The sequence below is a fragment of the Callospermophilus lateralis genome, chromosome 11 (genome assembly GCF_048772815.1).
Source record: "Callospermophilus lateralis isolate mCalLat2 chromosome 11, mCalLat2.hap1, whole genome shotgun sequence".
Taxonomy (NCBI): domain Eukaryota; kingdom Metazoa; phylum Chordata; class Mammalia; order Rodentia; family Sciuridae; genus Callospermophilus; species Callospermophilus lateralis.
This window is the reverse complement of record NC_135315.1, coordinates 26,873,177-26,895,152: the sequence shown is the minus strand read 5'-3', so window position 1 is coordinate 26,895,152 and position 21,976 is coordinate 26,873,177. Positions and strand designations below refer to the sequence as shown.

The 21,976-nt window shown below is 46.4% G+C and overlaps 1 protein-coding gene across 1 annotated transcript in view; it reads left to right on the top strand.

Annotated features, from left to right (window-relative positions):
- Positions 1 to 21,976, top strand: part of Ca10 (carbonic anhydrase 10) — a 473,335-nt gene that overhangs the window by 439,809 nt on the left and 11,550 nt on the right. Inside the window, exons 5-6 of the mRNA XM_076871139.1 lie at positions 11,587 to 11,682; positions 17,015 to 17,087. Coding sequence (XP_076727254.1) covers positions 11,587 to 11,682; positions 17,015 to 17,087 — 169 coding nt within the window. The remainder of the gene's footprint in view (positions 1 to 11,586; positions 11,683 to 17,014; positions 17,088 to 21,976) is intronic.

The window sequence follows — 21,976 nt, the reverse complement described above, 5'->3', positions numbered from 1 at the left end:
CTATTATTCTTAAGATAAAGGCAATATTCTTACCAGGGTCTCCAAGACTGGAAACAATCTGCCACTCCCTTTCTCTCCTCAGTCCCCCTTACTTCTGATCACTATCCTTTTTCTCTTATACATGTGTGTCCTCTGGCATACCACAGGGCCTTTGCATATGTGCCTCCTTCTTCCTATAAGATCTTCCCTCTTTTCAGCTTCATATACCCAGCACATTGCCTGGCACATGAGAAACACAAATAAGGGTCTATTGGAAGGATAAATGGATGAAAGCTTGGGTGGTGATTCCCAGGCTTAGGAAACATTGTTTTGTTTGCCTTTGCTTTGATTTGACCTAATCACTCTCATATGGAGAAACCAGAAGCCACAAACCGGCAGCCAGGAAGCCTGAAACTGTGCCCAACCTGCACGCATGTATCCTTTGACTGCAGTCTCTGCCTAGCCAACTCTTCTGTTTACACAACCAGCCTCATCCCAGCTCCATTCACGCACAACCCGGGCATAAACTCGCTGCCGCTGAAACTTTGATTTAAATATTTGATTTCTATTCAAGGCAATTATTTTGCTTTGAGGGAAGCTCAGGAGGGTGGCAATGTCCTATACTTCCCACCAAGCCTTGTTTGTTTTTTACAAGAACCAACAAACTCTGTCCCTAAAATCTCCACCTTTTCCAGATAAAGATCCTAAGATCCGTAAGTGTGCAGAGACTGATAATACGCATCCGCCCCTTTAAAACCCATCCCTTTAAAACCCCGCCCCTTTGCCCCAGCTCCTTTAAAACTCCGCCCCTTTGACCCCAGCTCTGCCACCTTTCTACCCTCACCTCAGAGTCAGTTCACATGGATGGTGTTTATCTGTATTTAATGGCTCTGAAACAAACTAGTATGCATTTCTAGTTATTAAGCATCACACTTCAAGCAATTATGTGTACAAAATCAAGCCTAGTTTTATGACTCTTGTATCCGAATTTCTGTGCATCTTGATTTACAAGGAGAGAAGCCCCTCCCCACTATATCTAATAGATGCTGCATCTATTGCTCATCAATAAGGCAGTTGGGAGAGGAGTCGTCCAATGTGGCTCTTGTAAATGAACAATGACTGAGTCGGGGCTTTGGCCAACAGCGGCGAGGATTTAATCTTTTCCTCCTCCATGAGAGAGACTGACCAGTGTGTGCAGCTAGAAGAGCTCTTGGGTAGAGCCTTTGGTGTGCAAGCATTAAGAGTCATCACCCTGCGTATTTGGCAAGTCACCCTCATTTTTAATTTAGTCACATCTAAACTAGCAAAGCCACAGCCTTTATGACTAACTGCTAGAGGTCACCGAGGTCCCTCAAGAGGGATGGCATCCATGCTGCACTCAGGAGGCCACAATACCCAACCCTTCAGAACCTTCCTCAGCCTTCTGTGATAGCCCCACTGTCCTCTGGAAGCCAACTTCCTTGCTCACGTCCAGAGTTCAGAAATCAGGCAATGGAAGTCCTGCATCAGGTTGAAGCTCCAGATGTTTTCTTGTTTTAGTTCAGTTCAAAAATCGAAGCCACTTTAATCTGAGAATAACGGAGAAGTTATCAGAACTCACTGATAATTTCAACTGTGTCTAAGGGATGCAAAAGCTGCACAGCACAATAATTAAGTCAGAAAAGCAAACTGTCAAAGCCAAGTTCTTCCCTCCAAGTGAGGAATAATTCCACCAAAGTAGATGCTAACTTGGGACCAGTGTGGCAAAATATAAGTAGTTCCTATTGAAATGTTCATGGTTTTCTACTCTATTCAACCAATGTGTCACATTTCATTGGAAGAGTTCTCCCAAGTTGCCCTACCTGGTATGAACTCAATGTTGAACCTACTCGATCATAATAAATAACCACAATGAATTATTTTCAATGTAATGTTGTCTTCCTTTAGCTTGTATTAAGTTTTTTGCACACATGATAATAAAAACACATGCCGAATGTTTTCTCTGATATATGGTGGGGGAGGGAGAGGGAGCATGGGAGGAATAGAGGAATTCTAGATAGGGCAGAGGGGTGGGAGGGAAAGGGAGGGGCGGGGGGTTAGCAAGGATGGTGGAATGTGATGGACATCAGTATCCAAAGTACATGTATGAAGACACGAATTGGTGTCAACATACTTTATATACAACTAGAGATACGAAAATTTGTGCTGTATATGTGTAGTAAGAATTGTAATGCATTCCACTGTCATTTATTTTTTTTTAAATCAATTTAAAAAAAAAAAAAAAGAAAGAGCTATTGGCCTATCTGCCCCCTTGAAATTCTCCTGGAACATATTTGGAAACTATCTTGCCCTAAATGTTTTTGCGGGTAAAAGTTTTTGTGGGTAATAGAAGAGAACAACACTTGCCTTAATTCAAAGAAACTATACAATGTTGTATGTCTACAATAATTTAAACAAAGTGAGACTTCGTTAGTACTATCTATGAGGGCTCTGGAATTAACTACTCAATAATTATCTGATAAAATGACCTGGACAGAGCAGTAGGGTGGTTTTCATCCGGGGACGGTCTCTCCTAGCAGGGATTGAAAATAATCCACAGAGAGGCAAACCAGAGACCACGTGCTGTTTTCATAATACAAACCATGGAAAGAAGAGACCAGAAAAATCTTCTTGGCATCCTGATGACAATAAGATAAAGCAAGATACCAAGACACTGCCCTCAGGAAACAAGGCTCCTACATCCTAATGGCCCAGTTCTGCTGTTCTCTATAGAACCAGTGAATCTCTCCATCACTCTGGGCCTCTCCTTCCCTCATCAGAGCCCCAGCAGCGAGCCATTTCTACATAATCCCCAGCACTCCCATTGAACAAGGGCTCATCTGTGTCTGACACTGCCCTGGAAGCCACTTTTATCTCATTTGTACACTGGAGCTCATTCCCACGTGTTAGCTCATTCATCAGCACAAGGATTCTCTGTGATGCTGTAGTCACAGTTTTGCATGTGAAGAAATCAAGGATGCAAGAAACCAAGTAACCCAGGACTCAAACCCAGGATGTTTGACACCAGAGCCGAAGCGCTCTCTTCATCAAGCCCCGTGCAGAGTATACACCAAAAATAGGAGGGTGCAGAGGAAAGGGGCGCGAGTCGAAGCCTGAGTCTGCAGGGTCAGTGAGGGGAGTGTGAACTATAATCAGCTGAGACTCAAAAAGGACCCATGTGCCTCATCTTCAAATCCTGGGTGGTAGCAGCCTCTGCCTGGAAGCTGCTTCTGGAAGGATCCAGAGCTCATCACAAGCTGTGCATCCAGTTCTGGCTCTCAGCAGCTTCACTATTGACAAGTAGAAAGGGTGCAGATGTTTGGGGAAAGGACCAGGGAAAGAAAATTTGGCTTCTGGAGGCAGCTATTTCAGAATATTTCAGGAAAAAAAATCAACAATGAAGTGCCAGAGGAACATCTCAGATCGCTTATCCCCTGCCCAGTTCCCGAGAGACTGTGCAGTTGTTACCTTTTTGATTTTCACAGTAATGCTCGGATGCATTCTTACGTTATGAAAGAAGAAAGGAAGGCACAGAGAGGCCACGTAACTAGCCTGAGGTCACTCAGACAGAAGAGGTATCGAAATAGACTGGAAGCCTTACATTTTCAGCATTATCCTGTTCCCAAACCTATCACATTGCTCTTGAGCAAACTGCAGAACAGCTCAATAAAAACATCACACTTTAAAGTCAAAGTTTTGTTATCTTCTTGGAGGGGGACATATATTTTCTAGATTTTTATGGTAGATGTTTAGGGGTCTTCTGTCAATGAAGCATGGGCACTTCTTTTGATTTTTAGTTATAACTACTTTCTGTGTCTTAAAATGCAGGAGACCATCATCACCAGGCTGGCCACTGATAATTGCCAAACAACCTTAGGGAGAGAATGTAGTGGCTGGTAAATATCAAACTGTGCTCTTCTCTACAGACTGTGTGTGCTCTTACACATAAAGGCAAACTTGTTAATGACTTTCTATAAATAAGTTCTAGCTTATAATTGTTGTCCCAGCAAAAGCTGCTTCAATGTGATCTCTCCTCAAGTACAACACATCTTCCCTTTTTTCCTTTCTGTCTTGGGAAAAAAGTGAAGTAGCCAGGGAAACTGTCACTATTGGTCTGTGTGACCTCAGAAGAGTTGCTTAACTTCTCTGTGCCTTTGTTTCATCTTTTGTCTATTTTAGGAACAAACAAGAATAATATGGGTGAGGTTCTCAAGGAATAGATAGTATTCATCTCTGGGTTCCTGGGGTCTGGCACAGGGAAGGTACTTAGGACCCATGTGTTGATTGGAATTAAACTCATTTGAATCGGTTATGCCTTGAAAAGTGAAAAGGACTATAAAAATGTGACAATGGTGATCATTATAATTTACAGCAAAGGGGGAGGTTAATGCTTAGGTTCTATCAGCCTCCATTTTCCTTCTGCCTGTACAGAATACTTTCTAGAAAATGCATGCTTGGAAAGTTGGTTATTCATCTCTCAGATTTAAACTAGCCGGGGGGGGGGCAGCAAACTATAGTCACAGACTGTATCTGGCCCACAGGGTGTTTTTGTAAATAAAGTTTTATTGGAACCCAGCCATACCCATTATTCCACAGTTTCTCTGTGGCTGCTTTCATACCACCACAGTAGAGTTGAATAGTTATGATGGAAACTGCCTCATGGATAAGACGTTTAGTGGCTCTTTGCAAACAGTCTGGCTGACCTAGGTTGCAGGAGGCTTATTTATCGAGCCATATTGAGAATCTTGGTTTCCATTAGAGGTGCCCTTTGGAATTTCAGACTGTTCTTTACCTGCTCAGCTTGTCCCTGTCCCTGTCCCTTGGGACGTCACACGTCATTGGATGATCACAGCCTACATTGTTTCCTTCCTTCATTTGACAATTGTTTCTACCCTGCTCTTGTTGATATGTGCCAGCTACAGTGCTGGATACTGGGGGTGTCAGGTAGAAACCTTGTCCAGATGAAGCTTGAAGTCTGATGAAGGATGTTTTGGTCATGGCAGAAGGGCATGGTGAGAGAACACCATTCTGCTCATGTCAGCCGGGGTGCAGAGAAAGGGGGAAGGGCTGCAGAGAAGATGCACCCTCCTAGGACACACCCCCAATGACCCTCCTCCTCCAGTCCTGCCCCACCTGCCTACAGTTACCAGTTCAGCCCATTCAAACTAGGATGGCCTGATTAGGTTACAGCCCTTAAGATCCAATCCTTTCTTTCACCTCTGAATCTTTCTGCATGAACACAGGAGCTTCGGAGGAACACCTTCTAACCCAAGCATGACAAGGACTGTGCTCAGATTCGGATCTTTACCTTACAGGCAATGGGAAGCCACTGGAGTGTTTAAGCAGAGGGAAGGTCGTCTCCTTGAATGTCAGGTGTGCTTTTCCATCACAAGGCAGCTCTTTCACATCGACGAAGGGTCTTCTGCTAATGGAGCATCCCATTGTAAAGTTGAACTAAAGTAGTACGCCAGGCCTGAGAACAGAGCCGGGTGCTCTCTTGAGGTGGGAGGGGTGGGAGCCCGCTGACAGACAGAGTCACCATGCCCTCGCTCTGCTCAGGCTCTGGCTTGACACCTGAACTGCAGAGGCCGCTCCCAGCTGAACCTACGACAGGGACGGCCTGCTTGTGGACCCGACTCTTGCTTGCAGCAGTTCTGCTGGTTTGGCAAAGAGGGGTACCTGTCCACGGGTGTGAAAGCTGGGCTGAGTTCCTTGTCACCAAAGACCAGCTCCTTGCTTCAATTATGGGGCATAGGAAAAGTTTTGCCTTTGGTCCTAAGAAAATTCCAAACCGCGAACATAGTTCCCTGTTGTGGTTTAGATATGAGGCGACCCCAGAGGCTCTTGTGTGAGACAATGGAAGAATTTACAGAAGTGAAATGATTGGATTATGAGAGACCTAACCTAATCGCTGGGTTAATCCACTGATAGGGATTGAATGGGTGATAACTGAAGGCAGGTGGGGTGTGGCCAGGGAGGTGGAGCATGAGGAATGTTACTTTAGGGTTTATATTTGGTCCCTGGTGAGCAAAGAATTACTCAACCAATGTTAGCGATAATCTTCAAAAAATGAAGACCAGCAATGATACTTGGGCTCCCCTGTGACTGTACCAGTGACTATGACTGTAACATCTGATCACCCAGCGTTCATGCCATTTGGGGTTGTAAAATATTTTGAACTTTGATCAGTCATATTTTGATCTCTAGAGACACAGGACCAATTAAGATATACTCAGAGATGTATAAGAGGAGATTATTATGGGAATTGGCTCAAAAGATCATGGAGGCAGAGAAGCTTCACAGTATGCCACCTACAAGCTTGAGTGCCAGGGGAGCCAGGGCTGTGATTCTCAGTCCAAGACCCAAGACCTGAGACCCCTGGGAGTTAAGGAGTAAGTCCAACAGGAAAAGACAGATGTCCCAGCCCAGGAAGAATGGTTTCTTCCCCCCTTGGTCTTTTTTTTCTCCCCAGGCTCTTTGCAGATCAGATGATGTCTGCCCACATCAGTGAGGGTGGATCTTCTTTTCTCAATCTATTATGCTAATCTCTTCCAGAAACATCCTCACAGGCACACCCAGGAACACTGTTTTACCAGAAATCTGGGCAGCCCTTAGCCTGGTCAAGTGGACACATAAAGTTGACCATCATACACTTACCTCCCAGATTAAGAGTACCAGGGAAACAGAGAGGGCTGGACACTCCATGTCAGGGGTTCATGAAAGGCATTCCAGAGAGGGTGAAGCCAGAGCTGACCTGAGAGGTCAAGAATGGTAAGCAGGGGTTCCTTGGCCTCCGTTTTGCTCTTCTCAGCAGCCAGAGAGATCTTTAAAAAAATGCACCCCAGATCAAGTGATTTCTTCCTTCCACATCAGCAATTTCCCGTTGCTCTTGAAATAAAAATCAAAGCTCCTCGTCATGATCTACAAAGTCCTGAGTGAGCTGGTCCCATCTTGAGCCCCTTGGCCCTTCCCCCACCTGTCTTACTGCCTGTCCCCACCTCAGGCTCTTGGCATTGTCGGGGCTCTCTGTGTGAGCAAGGAGCCCCCTCTCAATCTCCCCATGCCTGGCTCCTGTCCATCATCAGAACTCAGCTCAAACGTCACCTTCCCACAGAGGCCTTCACTAGCTACTCGACCAGATGCTGGGCCCCTTCTGCGCTCATGCCCCCCATTCTTCCCATGACTGACGTTCACTTTGTAAGTGAAATCTTGTTTTGCTTCCTTCAAAGCACCTGCTACTCCCTAAAACTCTCTCTAGGAGGGCGAGGATTTCATGGGTCCTATTCCAACTGGCCTTAGAGTTATGGTTGGCCCTTGAAGGTTTTTTTTTTTTTTTTTTTTTTTAACAAATGAGTTCCAGGACCCTGTAAAGGACAGAGATGATATAGTGAGATGAGAATATACAGTTCAAGCTATGCCACCCAAGGACAGGTCACATCAGGTCACTCAGAGGCAGAGAATGCACTGGTTGGTGGCACCTGCTATCTGTGAACACCATGAAGAGGCCAGCAGTGTCTCGCTTCTTTCTCTATGACCACCATTGCTCAGTCTTGCATTGCTTGGAAACTCTAGGAGGGCTCCCATCTGAAATTAATAAAAATTCAAAATTATAGAATAAGTTCCAGGAATCCAGGTTTATCTCTTTCAGATGGTAATTCCAACTCAGCTCAGGGAAGCTCTCAGGGCATCTCTTTAATGAATAGTCAAACTTGGTGTTTGATTAGCTTGTCATCATTAGCTCTCAAAGCATTTGCTCCCAGACGCAGCTCCTGTGCTGTTCCGCGGTCTTGGTGGCCGGTCACGCTTGCTCAGAAGGTGGAACAATCACTTAGTGACCATCTACTGATTTCACGTCGGACTCTGGGATTACACTAAGTCCCAAAGTTGAAGTTCAGTTAAACCACATCTTAGGCCTCATCTTGAAAGGGCAAGAAGGAGTTGCCAGATATCATTTTCAGAACCCACCTGCCAATCTGACACCCGGTCCCTCGCGGGATACGATTTACACATTGCTGCTCCCTCAGTCCTACTTGGGACATCCTGCTAGGGACAAGCTGTGGAGTCTCTTCCCAGGCCCACCCACACCCAGGCATGCTGGGAGTGATGAGGGCACACTGGACTAGCACCACGGTGCCTGGTTGGGGCAGAGAACAAAAAACGACCACTGTAGGAACTATCATTGCCACAGTGCTGTTTCATGGGGAATCTCTGCCGCCAGGGCGTGAACTGGTACAGCCCCAGGTGGGGCTTTCTCTCTTCCTTTTGATGCCCAAATTGTGTTCTGGCAGGTGAGAATAAGAAGCCTGGCCACTGCCAGCTGCTTCCTGGCATCATCCCCTGTTGCTCGCAGAGGTTCTGTGGACTGGGGACTCTCCCTGTGCCTTGGAGTCACAATGTATCCATGCTGTATCCATCCAACTAAGTACATCTCCGCCTTAAAGGGCCAGTACCTGAATGACACCCTCCCCACCCTCTCCCTCCTCCAGGATGCCACTTATGCTCTATGCAGATTATTCTATTCCCCTTCTGGAAGCCTTCCGATGGTTCCTAGGCCAGGCTTCCTGTGGACACAGTCTACCTTCCAACATACAGGATGCGTGTACCCCTGAAGCCAGCCACACTGACAGGGAGGAGAGGTGAACAGCCGGGCAAAACAGGGCTCTGCTAACCTGCCAACAGCGCATGCTAAATAAGTGTTTCTCAAACCTGAATTTCCCTTCCAATCGCTGGGAATCTGTTAGAATACAAATTGATCCAGGACTGTTGATCCAGGACACCTGGGGTGGGGCTCCGATTCTGCCTTTCTAACAAGATTCCCAGATGCCCTAACTGTGACTATCGCTGATCCCCAAACCACTCATTGAGTAGCAAAGTACCCTGTCATCTTTCTAACACCTGGGTGGGTGGGGGCGAGGGATGCCACACTCAAAAGAATTTCATTGTAAGAACATGTTGACTCTATAAAATCATCATTTTTGTAGATCAAAAAGGTCAATTTCATACTGTTCAACCTAATGGAACAGGCAGTCCATCAACCCACTGTTAATAGAAACCAAAGCTCATAACACCAGAATCCTAGGCAACTTACCTTGGAACAAGGAGGAGGTGGGACTTCAAATAACAATTCTAAATATGTTACCAGGACCTTGAGGCAGAGCCCAGCCTCACCCCCCACACACATCAGCCCTGTTCCAACAGCCCCCAGCCCTTGGCAGAATCCCATCCCATGGGGCAGCCAGTGACCTGGAAGACCTCTCCCTGCCTTCTTCTAGCTTGCAAGCCGGGGAGCAGGATTGCTCCCCTCGACTGCCTTCCTCTTCCCTGCTCTAGTGTTCCGAGCATGCTGCAATCTCAAGGCATGTCTTGAAGCCCTGGCACATCAACCAGGTGGCTTTGTAGGCCACCTGGGTCAGACGGGAGGATCTTAGCAGATGGTGGCATGTGTGTTGATCTCATTTTAAAAAGCTCTCTCAGCCCTGGAAGGAAAAGGGTGTTGAGCATATGAGAACCTTGGCACTTCCACAGGGCAACACGTCTCCACTTGCCAAAAGTCCCAGTTGTGTGGGGGAACAAGAGAAGGGACGATGAACATGGGCCTGATAGGGTCCTGCACAGGCGGAGCGTTCACCAGCTCCTGCCTATGGTGGCCCTTCTGACAACAGCCGAGTTGCTGCCATGACCCAATCTGGCTCTACTGGCAAAACTCACAAGAAGGAAAAAAATAAATAAGCCAATGGACAGCCCAAGAGCCACAGTAACACATGCTCCCTCCCCGAGGAGTTCCACTGGCTCGGGATGTTAGGACAACCTCAGATTCAAGGTACCCTCCCTCTGAAGAGGCCCTGAGGGGTCTTGATGCTTATTGATGTTCCCCTGTCTCTCAACTCCAGCTGCCTTCCAACCAGAGAGCTTTTAACAAATACCAGTGTCTGCTTGGCACCCCAAATCAATAAAACCAGAATCGGAGGGGGCAGGCAGGCCCAGGAGGGCTTTCAAAACATCCAGGTGATCTGGGTGCATGGCAAAGGTTGCAAACCATTGCATCAGAGAGATTTTTCCCCCCCAAAGTTCAAGGTAAAGCACCTTTTTTGATCAGTGCCTTTCTCAACTTCTAAAACCTCACTCCTTTTTTTTTAATGCAATTCAGGATATGGCAATAATGAATATTCTTATACTTTCAGAGTCACAAATCACTTTTACAGGCACAACCTTATTAGATTCTCAAATCAGCCTGTGGAAAGCGCTAACACCATTACAGAAAGATATATGATGAGCTTGCCGTGACATTGTTTATAAGAAATAAAAAAAAAAAAAAAAAATGGAAACAACCTGAAAGCCAGTGAGAGAATGGTGGTTAAATACGTTGTGGGGCGTTCACGCAGCAGAAAAGCAACAGCCATTAGGGAGAGTAAGGTAGATCTGTATGTATTGACCTAGACAGCCAGGAACTAGTGTTCCATTTTTAAAAAGCAGGTTCAGAATCATAATTATAAATGATTCCTTCTCTATTGTTTTTTAAGCCCTATTTCCATGAGCGTGATTTATAAGCACGAAAAGGTGTCTGAAAGGTCTATACGAAATTTTATAGTGGTATTGCTCAGGCTGGGATGAGCCAGAGGTGGAGGAGTCTCTCACTGTTTCTTACTTCTATATTTTTAAGTTTTTTTTCAAAAATTATAGTTCTACACTGTTGGGGAAAAAATCCATTTTAAATTTACTGCCCTGAGATGAATTCTAAGACACTCGTACCCACGTTTTCGGAGAAAGCAATGGAGTCAGAAATGTGGAGTTCTGTGGCCAGGTGGCTAAGAATTGGTGGTGTATTGGTTTGAACATACATATATGCTATGTTTCACAGATTTAAAACAACTTTTAAAAAATTACATAACAGAGAGAAAACCTAGTTCACTGGAGCCTGAATCCTGGGCTTCTTTTGCTCCCCACATGGCCTGCTGCACAGGGCTCCACAGGCAAATGGCTGGCTTCTGCTGAGGCTGAGGAGGTAACATTTTGCACAACTAGGTGACTGACCTATGAAGGTTGGTGCATCAGAAGTTGAGCTTCCATCCCTCTCTGCATGAGAATCCCTGCACCCTCCAGACTCCTCAATCTCTTCTCAGAGCCACTGGCTGACTAGGGACCTACCAAGTCCCTGCTTGTTCCAAAGGCTGCCAGGAAGATTTTCTCAGTGGCAGCTGTTGGTGAAGCCAGGAGAGTGTGTGGGCCCCTGCAGGGCTGTTTCATTCCTAATAAGGAAATTCACTTTACACATACTTTAGGGGAATTGTCCTAGGAGAGAGCCAGGAGCAGATGGGTACTGAGCTTATTAAAAGCATGCTTGTCACCGGAAGACATTTGCAAATATGTATGGGGTATATGTGTGTATCTATGCATGTTTGTGTGCATTTTACTCACAAGGACACACACTTACACATGCCTCTGAAATCCCTTTAATTAAAAGCCTGACTCTGATTCTTCTTCAACTTACTTTGCAGTTAGTTCACTCTTATGGGGTGGGGTGCACATGCTGTTCCTCACACCTTTTAACACTGGATTATTGTTCTCACTCTTGTTTTTCCCTCCTGACAGGTGCAGCTTATCCACTATAACCATGAGTTATATACAAATGTCACAGAAGCTGCAAAGAGTCCAAATGGATTGGTGGTAGTTTCTATATTTATAAAAGTAAGTGCCTTGCATTCCTTCCTTCATTCTGCTCTTCTGGCCATTCTCTGCCCCAGTCAGAAAATCAGTCCCTGTTGAAGTTAGAAATATTAAAGAGGTGATATGGATTAATGTTTCTGCCTAAGAAAAGCTGCAGGGTCTCGTGACTTTAATATCCATAAGATTCATGAAAAATGCAGTCCCCTGCAGCAAGATGTAAAAATGATGGGTTCCATTTCAAGCATCAAGACCTGAGGGTTCAGGCAGTTTCTGTCCTAGAAAGAAAAAAAAAATGTGCTGGGTCCAGGGACAGGCTTCAGATCCCCCCTAAAGCAGTGGAATCAAAGGATGCAATAGCAGAAGGGGTGAGGCTTCCCACTGATGCCTCCCAGGGCTGAAGACCTGTCCATCAATCTGCTGCTCCTGGGAAACAAGGGAGATGCACCTCCTCTGCAGGCTCTGCACTGAACAGCTCCTCCTGGCTTCCCTGTTTTGCTCATCCTCTCTCACTTTCCTGCTGCTGTCTTTCAGACATTCTGGGGAGGCACCTGCCTCAGGCATCTCCCTAACAGGCAGCAATCGTACAAAATCTCCAACCAAGCAAATTCTAATTCATTATATAAAACTCCCTTTAACATTTTGGCAGAGGTAGAGTAAAGCAGAAAAACTAAATTTTTTTTTTTAAAGAGAGAGTGAGAGTGAGAGAGAGAGAGAGAAAGAATTTTTAATATTTATTTTTTAGTTTTTGGCGGACATAACATCTTCGTTTGTATGTGGTGCTGAGGATGGAACCCGGGCCGCACGCATGCCAGGCGAGCGCACTACCGCTTGAGCCACATCCCCAGCCCAAAACTAAATTTTTTAATTAAAAAATTTTTTTCCTATTAGGAAAATTAATAGATTTTTAAAAAAAAAATTGCAGTAGGTTACAATCCCAAAAGTCAACAGTGCCTGTAGTAGCCCCTGGGAAGGCATTGGCCAGATCATTTGAGAAAGAGGACCAATCAGGACTTGGAATCTGATAATCAATCAAAACCAAGCATTCAGCTGGGTACAGTGGCAGTGGCTCATGCCTGTAATAGTAAGACCTCTCCTAAAAAAAAAAAAAAAAAAAAAAAAGAAAAGAAAAGAAATCCTGGCATTACCATCAAGAAGTGGTAGCTTTCAATGACATCATCATCATTACTCAAAAGAATGGCGAGTAATGCAACCCCAGGGCTCCACTCCTCCCCCAAAGCATGACCCTGTACAATATGCAATTCTCCCCACCCATCTCCCAGGTGCCAAACCTGCCCTAACATCCTTGCCCTCATCTGGGTCAGGGCAGGGCAGAGCTGTGCACTGGGCAGGGGCATCCATGTTAAAGTATGGTCCCTGGCCACAAACTCCAAACTCCTCCATTAGCAATGACAGGAAGGGGGCATTTAGCCAAGGAACCCTGTCTTAGGCTTTTCATGTCATCTTGGTCCCAGCACAGAGCCTGCTACTTCCTACACTGTGTCTTTGACATCATCACAAACCCTGGAATAAGAAAGAGCAGAATCCCAGTACCAGGCACCGTAGTATGTGTTTTACATCTATTTTATTATTTAATCCTAATAGTCTTAGGGATGAGGAAAATGGTTCGAAGAATCCGAGGCATTCGCCCAAGTTCATGATTCCAAGTCTTGTCTGACTTTCATGCTCATGATCATGAAAATCATTCCCACCACTGGCCTCCCCAGCAGAGCTTGGGGGGAAGCGACAGGGTGAGAAGAAAGAACACAACATTTGAAAACATCCCACTGGGGCTGGGGTTGTGGCTCAGTAGTAGAGCACTTGCCTAGCATGTGTGAGGCACTGGGTTTGATCCTCAGCACCACATAAAAATAAATAAATAAAATAAAGGTATACAAGCAGAGATATGAAAAATTGTGCTCTACATGTGTAATAAGAGTTGTAATGCATTTTGCTGCCATGTATTTAAAAAATAAAATCACTGGCTTCTACGGTCCTGCTAATAAAATCTCAGACAGGTAAAAAAATAAAATAAAATATACTTAAAAAAAAAAAAAAGGTATCATGTCTATCTACAACTAAAAAAAATGTTAAAAAAAAAAAAAAAAATCTCACTTCTAACCCTCTGCCACCCACAGCACAGGGCTAATTCCTAGGTTCTTATTCCAGATCAGATTTTGGCATTGATAACCAGTTGGTACATTCAACCTGGGTCACACTTATTGTTATGAAGCCTGCGGATATTCCACATATTGTCATGCGTGTCTGGGAGCCTACCCCACCCCCCTGTGGCTTTCCCGGTGCTGGCCCTTCCATGAGTTTCTCCCACAGGCCAACCTGCCTGCCCCTGCAGAGCTTGCTCTTTGGAGGGTGTCTCAGCCCCTGACTTTGCCTCATTTTTCTCAAAGATCCTGAGTCAGTAAATGTCACCATGGAGAGCACAGGTACATTACAGTTGACAGAGTGATTGACAGGCTGCTGTACAGAGAGCCTCTTGGACAGCAAACAGCAGGCGTGTTTCACAGTTCTGGCAGAAACATTGTTTCACCACAGTCAGGGCTTGCAGAACCTGGGTGCTTCCCTGAAGGTATTTGAGAGGGACTCACATCCCCAGGGACTAAGGTCAGCAAAGAGATGGCAACAAATTCCTGCATCTTCTGTGGCCAGTTTGGTCCCTGGGGATGCTCCCCATCATTCCCCGAGCGAACCTGAAGCTTTCTGGCTCCATCTCAAAATAAGCCACAGAATGTCTTCTTTGTTCCACATAATCACTTCCCAGATACTCAAGTCCATGCCATTTACCCAAGTTGTGCCTTATCATTCACTTCTCTCAAAACTCGGATTGAACACGGTCCAGTCCTCTCTTAGGCACTGGTACCCAGAAATGAAATGGACTGAGTGCTTGGTCTCTAAGGATGCACAGTCTCTCCTCGTCATCCCCTCCTACTGGTCTCCCTGCCTCCCTTTCTCAGATCTTTACTGGCTACACAAGAACAAGGGTGAGAAGCCCCACATCTAAGGAGTTTAGCCCTAAAGTTGCCACCCTGCCCAAAACCTGGGGACTTGGAGTTATTGGCTAAAAGAAGACAGTGGTACATCTGTGGAGGGTTTTTTTTTTTTTAATCTCTGTCCTCCACTAATCCCCCATCCTTTCCGTGACCACAGGGAACAGAGATTTGGCTGTAATTGCTGCTCAATCACACACCATTAACTTCCCACTTAAGCTCACTTATACCAAGTACATATTTTAGCCTCTCACCCACACCGCCTGCACACTAGTGCCCACAAATCATCTGTGAGCACTTTGGAAATTTCTCAATTATTTTTAATCAGCCCAAAGGGGGATGGTCTCCATGTTAATGCTGTCTGGACTCACCAGGTACCAGGAGCCTGAGACCCCCAGCAATTAAGGGACATGGCAGATTCCTTCTCAGCCATGACAACATATTTTTGGCCCTCCTTCCCTAGCGGAATGCCTGAGCACAAGCAGGGGACTTCAAGCCATCTTTTAAATGCTAGAGGCTATGTCACAGTAGAAGTTGAATTTAGCACTGAAGTTTCCAGGGAGCGACAGTGTTCAATTAGGGACTTTTCTCCATTCAGAGTGGACTTTAGCCTCCATGGAGCATTATCACTGGCCAAGCTCCCCTGGGTGTGTGACTCCCCACAACACACCCAGCAAACTGTGTGAAAAGAGAGACAGATGGAGGGAAAATAAACAGCCTGTGCTTTCCCCAAACCAAAATTACCTGTTGCTTATCTAATAATAATCATCATCTGCTGCAATTTTTCCAACCCTCAGAATAAATCAGGTTTAAAATGTTGATGTGTCACAACATCCGATTAGCAGCCGAGGCGTAAATTGCAGAGCAGAGCAGAGCTGAGCAAGGTAGGAGATAAAGGAGGAGGATGAACAGGGGCACACAGGAGAGGCTGAGTGAAAAGGCGTTGGGAAGGAAACAGTGCTCACGGGGACGCGGAGCCACACGGGAGCTCATACTTGGTGGGTCCACCAAAGGCAGCTCTGGGCTCCTTGAAGTTTAGCTCCTCCTCACTGCAGTTGGAGCTATAAGGGCATACACAGAAAATGGGACCCATGATGGGCACTTGGTGAATATTTACTGGATGGATGGATGGATGGGTGGAAGGAAGGGACTGATTGGCTGAAAGGTATGACTTATGGATATTCAAGTTGTGAAGTAATTACCAGTGGATATAACAAGTTTCTATATTACTCTTTAGAATGGCTTTTCCCACCTGCTGATACTATTATCCTGGATACACTTTCTCTCTCACTCTGTGCTTAGATAAATATCTATCTCCTAACATGTCACTCTGTACCCTCTACTCAAAATGCTTTGATAGTTCCATTCCTACAGAATAAACTGTTCATGTCCTAGCATGACTTTCAAAACCTGTTGTGTCCGCCTCTGCCCGCTCCCTAGCCTCGCCCTCCATCCTTCCCCACAACCTCAGCTCCACCAGCAACGCAATTCTGAAATGCTTCCGTGAGCAGGTCAGATTCTCAGGGCCCCAATCCATGGATGCATAGGTCCTCTAGGTTTTTATTGCCTTTCCCCCTTTTCCACACTCTCCCACCAAAACACTTGTTGACTTCCACCCATCCTCCCGGACACATGCATGCCTAAAAACATCACACCTGCGACTATCATAGCCCTCCTCACATCATATGAAAACCATTTGCTCACCCACTCACCTGTCTCTCTTGTCTACATTGGGGGCTCCTACAGCGTAGGGTGTATGTCTGTGGTCTCTGAATTTCCAGCCATCGTAGAGTTGGATACATAGTGGGCACCAAGTAAGTATGAATGGTGTTTTAGTCAGATTTTTGGCTGAAGCGGCTGAAGGACCCAACCAGAACAACTGTAGGGCAGGAAAGATTTCTTAGGGGCTCACGGTTTCAGAGGTCTCAATCCGTAGGCAGCCAGCTCCATTCTTCGGGGCTCGAGGTGAGGAAGGACATCATGGTGGAAGAGTGTGGCAGAGGGAAGTAGCTCACAGGGTGATCAGGAAGCAGAGAGAGAGAGAGAGAGTTTCTACTCTCCAGGTACAAAATATATACCCCAAAGCCATGACCCCAAATCCCCCCTCCTCCTGCCACACTCTACCCTTCAATTACCACTTGGTTAATCCATATCAGGGAATTAATTCGCTGATTGGATTAAGACCCTGAATACCCAATCATTGATCCTCTGAACATTCTTGCATTGTTTTGCTTCTGGGGGGACACCTCACTTCCAAACCGTTACAAATGGGCAAGAGAATGCACAGAGGTCATGCTTATCCTGAGAAAGTGCTACCCAGTCATTCATATTTTCTTCTCTTTCCCCCTTAGGTTTCTGATTCATCAAACCCATTTCTTAATCGAATGCTCAACAGAGATACCATCACAAGAATAACATATAAAAGTAAGTTTGGTTCCATTTCCCCTACAGCAACTCCTCTGTAAAGGTTAGCCCTGTCGAAAGGCAAGAAGCCAGAACTGATGATCTCCGTGGGCCCCTTTCAGCTTCATGATCCTTTAATTCTGTTACAAAGTCACTCTGGAGAGTTGGGGTTTGGCTAAGAAGCAGCTCATTTCAAGCAGAAGTCCCTGGGGTGTCTTGTCAGCCACGCCTGTCTCAGGCAATAACGATTATGATGATGTGGTCATTGTTATCCCGTGGTTTGGTAACGAGCTGGGGGACTCTGATGGCTGGCTGGCTAACTCCACCATGTCAGCTGTCCACAGATGGAGCTTTGCCAATCGTATGATTGCGAAAGTACCCACCAGGTACTTTGGGTCCAACCTTTAACAGAGTCCCTTGGCCGGGCCGAGTCTCCTTCTCCTTATGGCTGGGTCCCCCTTCCAGGAGGAGGCAGGAGGTGGCATCGGTTTTCGTTCTCTGTGGCCCATGGATCCAGAGACTCTGTACAGTTTCCTTGAGTTTTTGGAGTGCTTCATCCCAGATTTCTTTAGCATAAAAAAAGAGAACAGTGCAAAGTTGAAGGAGGAGAAAAATAAAGGTACCGCTGCCCTCCTCCTCAGCAACCCCAGAAGTTGCAGGATTTAGAGAAAGTTGTGTGAGACAGCACATACCAAGAGCTGAAAGAAAGATGTATGGGAGGAAATGGTTTTTGCCTCTTCAGAAGCAAAAGAGAAACTGGGACTCAAGTTTTGGCTTTATCCTTCAACGGGGAATTTCCCCACTTTGACTGTGTTTCCTGGTCTTTAAGTCTGTTTCCTCATCTGTAAAAAAAGTTGAACTTCTGATTCCTAAAGTCTTCCCCTTCTAGGGTTTTGAATCAACCAATAAGTAAACAATGATTTCCACCAAAAGAAAAAAACAGCAAGCAAACGTTATGACTCCCCACATCTCCCTGGCACATCCTTGATCCAGGAGCTCAGCTTTGCCCACTGCTTCTACCTCCAAAGGTGATGTAGGAAAGACCGAGTGAGTGTTTACAGGCCTCTCCTGGGTGACTGGAGGAAGAGTATAGAGATCGCTGCCCCGGCTTGCACATTTATTCATTCAACAAACACTTCCTTCCGGAAGGTAAAGATGGCTCAGATGCAAGCCCTACCCACAAGCTGCTCACCACTAGGTCCTCCTGTGTGAGGAGGCAGAGGTGCTGCTGGGGTGATGGATGAGCCTGGAGAATCACCCCACTAGACAGACATCATCTAGAAGAATGAATTAAGTTGTCTCTAAACACATTGCGGCCACCCTCATCAGTATGCTGGTGGAGTCCTCTCTAAGCACACACTTAGATTGCTCAGCTAAGGGAGATATTTCCATCTTGCTTGTAAATAGCACATTTATAACTGCCCATAAAAGATTATTATTCTTTTAACTTTTTTTGATTAAAAAAGCATGAAAATTAAATAAAATGTTTTCAAATAATCTTGAATTTGCAGTTTAGAGACCGTGAAAAACCATGAAATTGCACATTAAGTCCCAACACACAATCTGACAGATTGCCACTCACAGTCGATCATGGCGGGGGGTGCTTTTCTCCCCTCCCCACCCCACCCCCAGCTCTGGTCAGATTACTATGACCGTGATGCGGCTGCTGCCACAGAGGGAGGAGCAGGGGAGCGGAGGGGAGAGAGAGAGGGAGAAGGAGAGCAAAGGAAGGATAGAAAGAGAAAGGGGAGGAATGACAGAGAAAGAGAGGGGTGGAAGAAAGGAGGAAAGGAGGGAAAGAGGGAGCCAAAGCGTTGCAGGCAGAGGGAGCAGAATCTACAAACCTTGGAGAGCACTGAGGAGCTGCGAGAGTTCAGAGGGAGGGGCTCCATCTCTACCAGCCCTTGGTGCCCAAGGTGAAGCACACCCCATCAGCATCGGCGAAGCCCAAGTGAGTGGAGGAATGATGGCTTCAGCAGTAAGGAGTGGCAGGAAGGGTGCTCTGGAGACAGACCTAGAAGACTGTAGGAGCACCCCTCCGCCATCTGGCCCCCAGTCTCCATGCCTGCTAGGGCCACAGGAAGAGAAAGGGGAATCCAAGCAAGATAAAGAGACCCTGCCTGCATGGGGAGAGGAGACTGTCTCTGCCCCCTAATAACAGGTATTTTATACTCTGATGCCCCAGCGGGGAATAATGTAGGTGTTCCCCATAGCGACCTTTGTCACACACCTGAAAGGACCAGCACCCCAGGGATAATGATGGCCTGATATGAGGGGATGGCCTCCACACCCCATGCACAGGACACAGGCAGAAAGGGATTTGATTTGCTCAGCAGGAAACAGATCTCTTCCATCTGGCTAAACTCCCTGAAGCCACCGGCCTGTGGAGGGTTGACCTGGTGACAAGCAGCGGGTGTGAGGGACCTGGAATAGGACGCAGCCAGTGGCATAGGGAGAGACACCAGCCTGGGGATCTCTCTGGAAGTGCTGCAAGAGGCAGGAGGATACGCTGGCATCAGCCCGTGAATTCCAGTCCTGATGCAGACAGAGCCACCTGCTTGGGGCCACCTATCAGGGTAGCCTGCTTCCACGCTTGTAAGTGAGACAGAAAACAATCAACACCCACCCACCCACATGCACAGATAACCACTGCAACCACAGAACTCGGTTCACCTGACCACAGCACCCCCACTCCCCCAACCAGCCCACGCCACTGCTGCTGCCCAGAATTACACCCCGACAGAGCTCCAATTTCCCCTGCTTGCTTCGATGCAGTGCCTACTGGGCCTCAGGAATACGGAGGGATGCTCTCTGAGCAATGGTCATACTCCAGGCTCCGTGCTTACATGCAGCACCTCGGCTCCTGCTCACCAAGTCTTCCAAAGTGGGTCAAGTTGCTTACTCCAGCTTACGGATGAGCCCACAGATGCTGCCTAGGAGGCACTCAACAGCAAGCGCTGACTCTTCCCTGCTGCACTTGGGGTCAGTCGGGGTGGCGGGGCCTCCAAGCTGGAGCTCCGGGGGTCAGCTGAGGCAGCTCACTCCACACAGCTCGAGTTCTTCCAGGAGCAGGAGCCCTAGTTCTCCTGGTGGAGGTCAGAAACACGTCATGTGACCTAAGACCTCTGCTGACTTTCCACCGGCCAACACAAGCCACATGGCCAAGCCCCAAATCAAAACCCACCATGGAGATGGGGGTGAGGAGCAAGCACACACTTAACGACCAACAGCCTACACTTCCACGCTGGAGAGCAAGGATTCTGGGTCCTAGGTCATTTCCTTTATCATGCTTCCTCCCTATGGAACAAGAAAAGTTAGCTCTGAGGTCTTAAAACTAGTTTTAATCCTGATACGTTGACATTACATGAAATTTGTCAGCATTACCTTTTTTTTTTTTTTTTTTTTGTATTTGTTCTACTTGGAAGCGTCATAAACTAACCACACAACTAACATGGTGGCACATGTTCAGGGTCATCCCCAGCCAACTTTTCTGCAACTCCTACATGGGTTTCCCTTGGCATGGAACCTCCAATGGAAATCAGTGTCACCTACAGGCACCACAGTGGCACCATCATTATGGGCATATACAGTAACCAGACAAGGCTTGGAGACTGCTTTGAGACAGGGTCAGTCCTCCCCAAGTCTTCCTCTTGGAGGCCATGTTGTAACTAGAAGCCAGTCTGACTTCAAGCCAGGGGACATGATCTGCTGAAAGAAGGAGCACTCTGGTTACTTGGCTGCGCATGGACTTCAGAGGATCAAGGGGGAAAGTGAGAAACGAAGGCAGCCATCCAAATCATGGGACTTTGATCATGACTACGTCAATGGGAAGGGGTAGTGGCAAATGATTTGGGTTTATTTTAAAGGTAAAGCCAAGAGATTTCTTGGTAAATCAGATGGGTGAAATGGGAGGAAAAGAGATGTCAAAAATGACCTTAAGGTTTTTAGCTGGGGCTAGAAGACACTCCCATCCACTGAGATGGGGCAGGTTTAGGGGAAGCATATCTGTGGGTGGAAAGGGAATCCCAAATTTTGAACACGTTGAGCTTAAGATGTCTTATTAGGCCCCCCCAAAAGAGATGGGGTGTAGGCCATTGGATAAGTCTGGATTTCAGGAGAGAATACTGAAATGTAAATGTGGAAGACATCGACATCCAGATGGCATTTCAACTTGGGCGAAATCGTGGAAGTAAGAATAAATAGACAAGAGAGGCGGGACATGTCTTCACTTTCGAAAGAGCAGCTCAAATCTTCATGACTTAGAATTGAAAAACACTTCTAAAGATATCTGCAAAATCCCACCATGCAAGAGGCTCCTCTGTGGCCACCTCCTCAGCCAGTGCGGAGGTGCGGGGAGGAGGGAACAAACAGCTCCTGTGTAGTTAGTATTTTTATAGTGCACAGTCATGACAATGTGATTCCTAGGAAGCTTAGATTTCCCTAGAAACCTGGGGGAAATCACCCCAACGTGGCAGCTGGTGGAGACACTGCCCATTTGCCAGGTCTATAGGATTGGGCACAGCAGGCATGGCTAGGAAAGAGGAAATTGTGCAGAATCATTCTTTTGACTTGGTTAACAAAACTCAATGCCAAGGAATCCATAAAAGGATGAAAGAAAGAGCACCTTAACAAGGTGCTAATTAATTAACACAAGGAAAACAGAGGGATGGAGGTATTATTCCAATACACTACATGAAAAAAAAATAGAATATTTCAAGTAAATTATCTAGTACCTTCTCAAGAAATGGGAACATGGGGAACTTTGGAAGCCAGCCTGGTGAAGGCCACCCCACTCAGGGACAGTGTTCTTATGGTGAGAGATGGAACTGAACAGACCTGGGCACCTCGCCTGGCTCTGCTACTTCCTCTGATATGACTCCAGGAAATTTCTTAACTTAGTATCTCTGAGA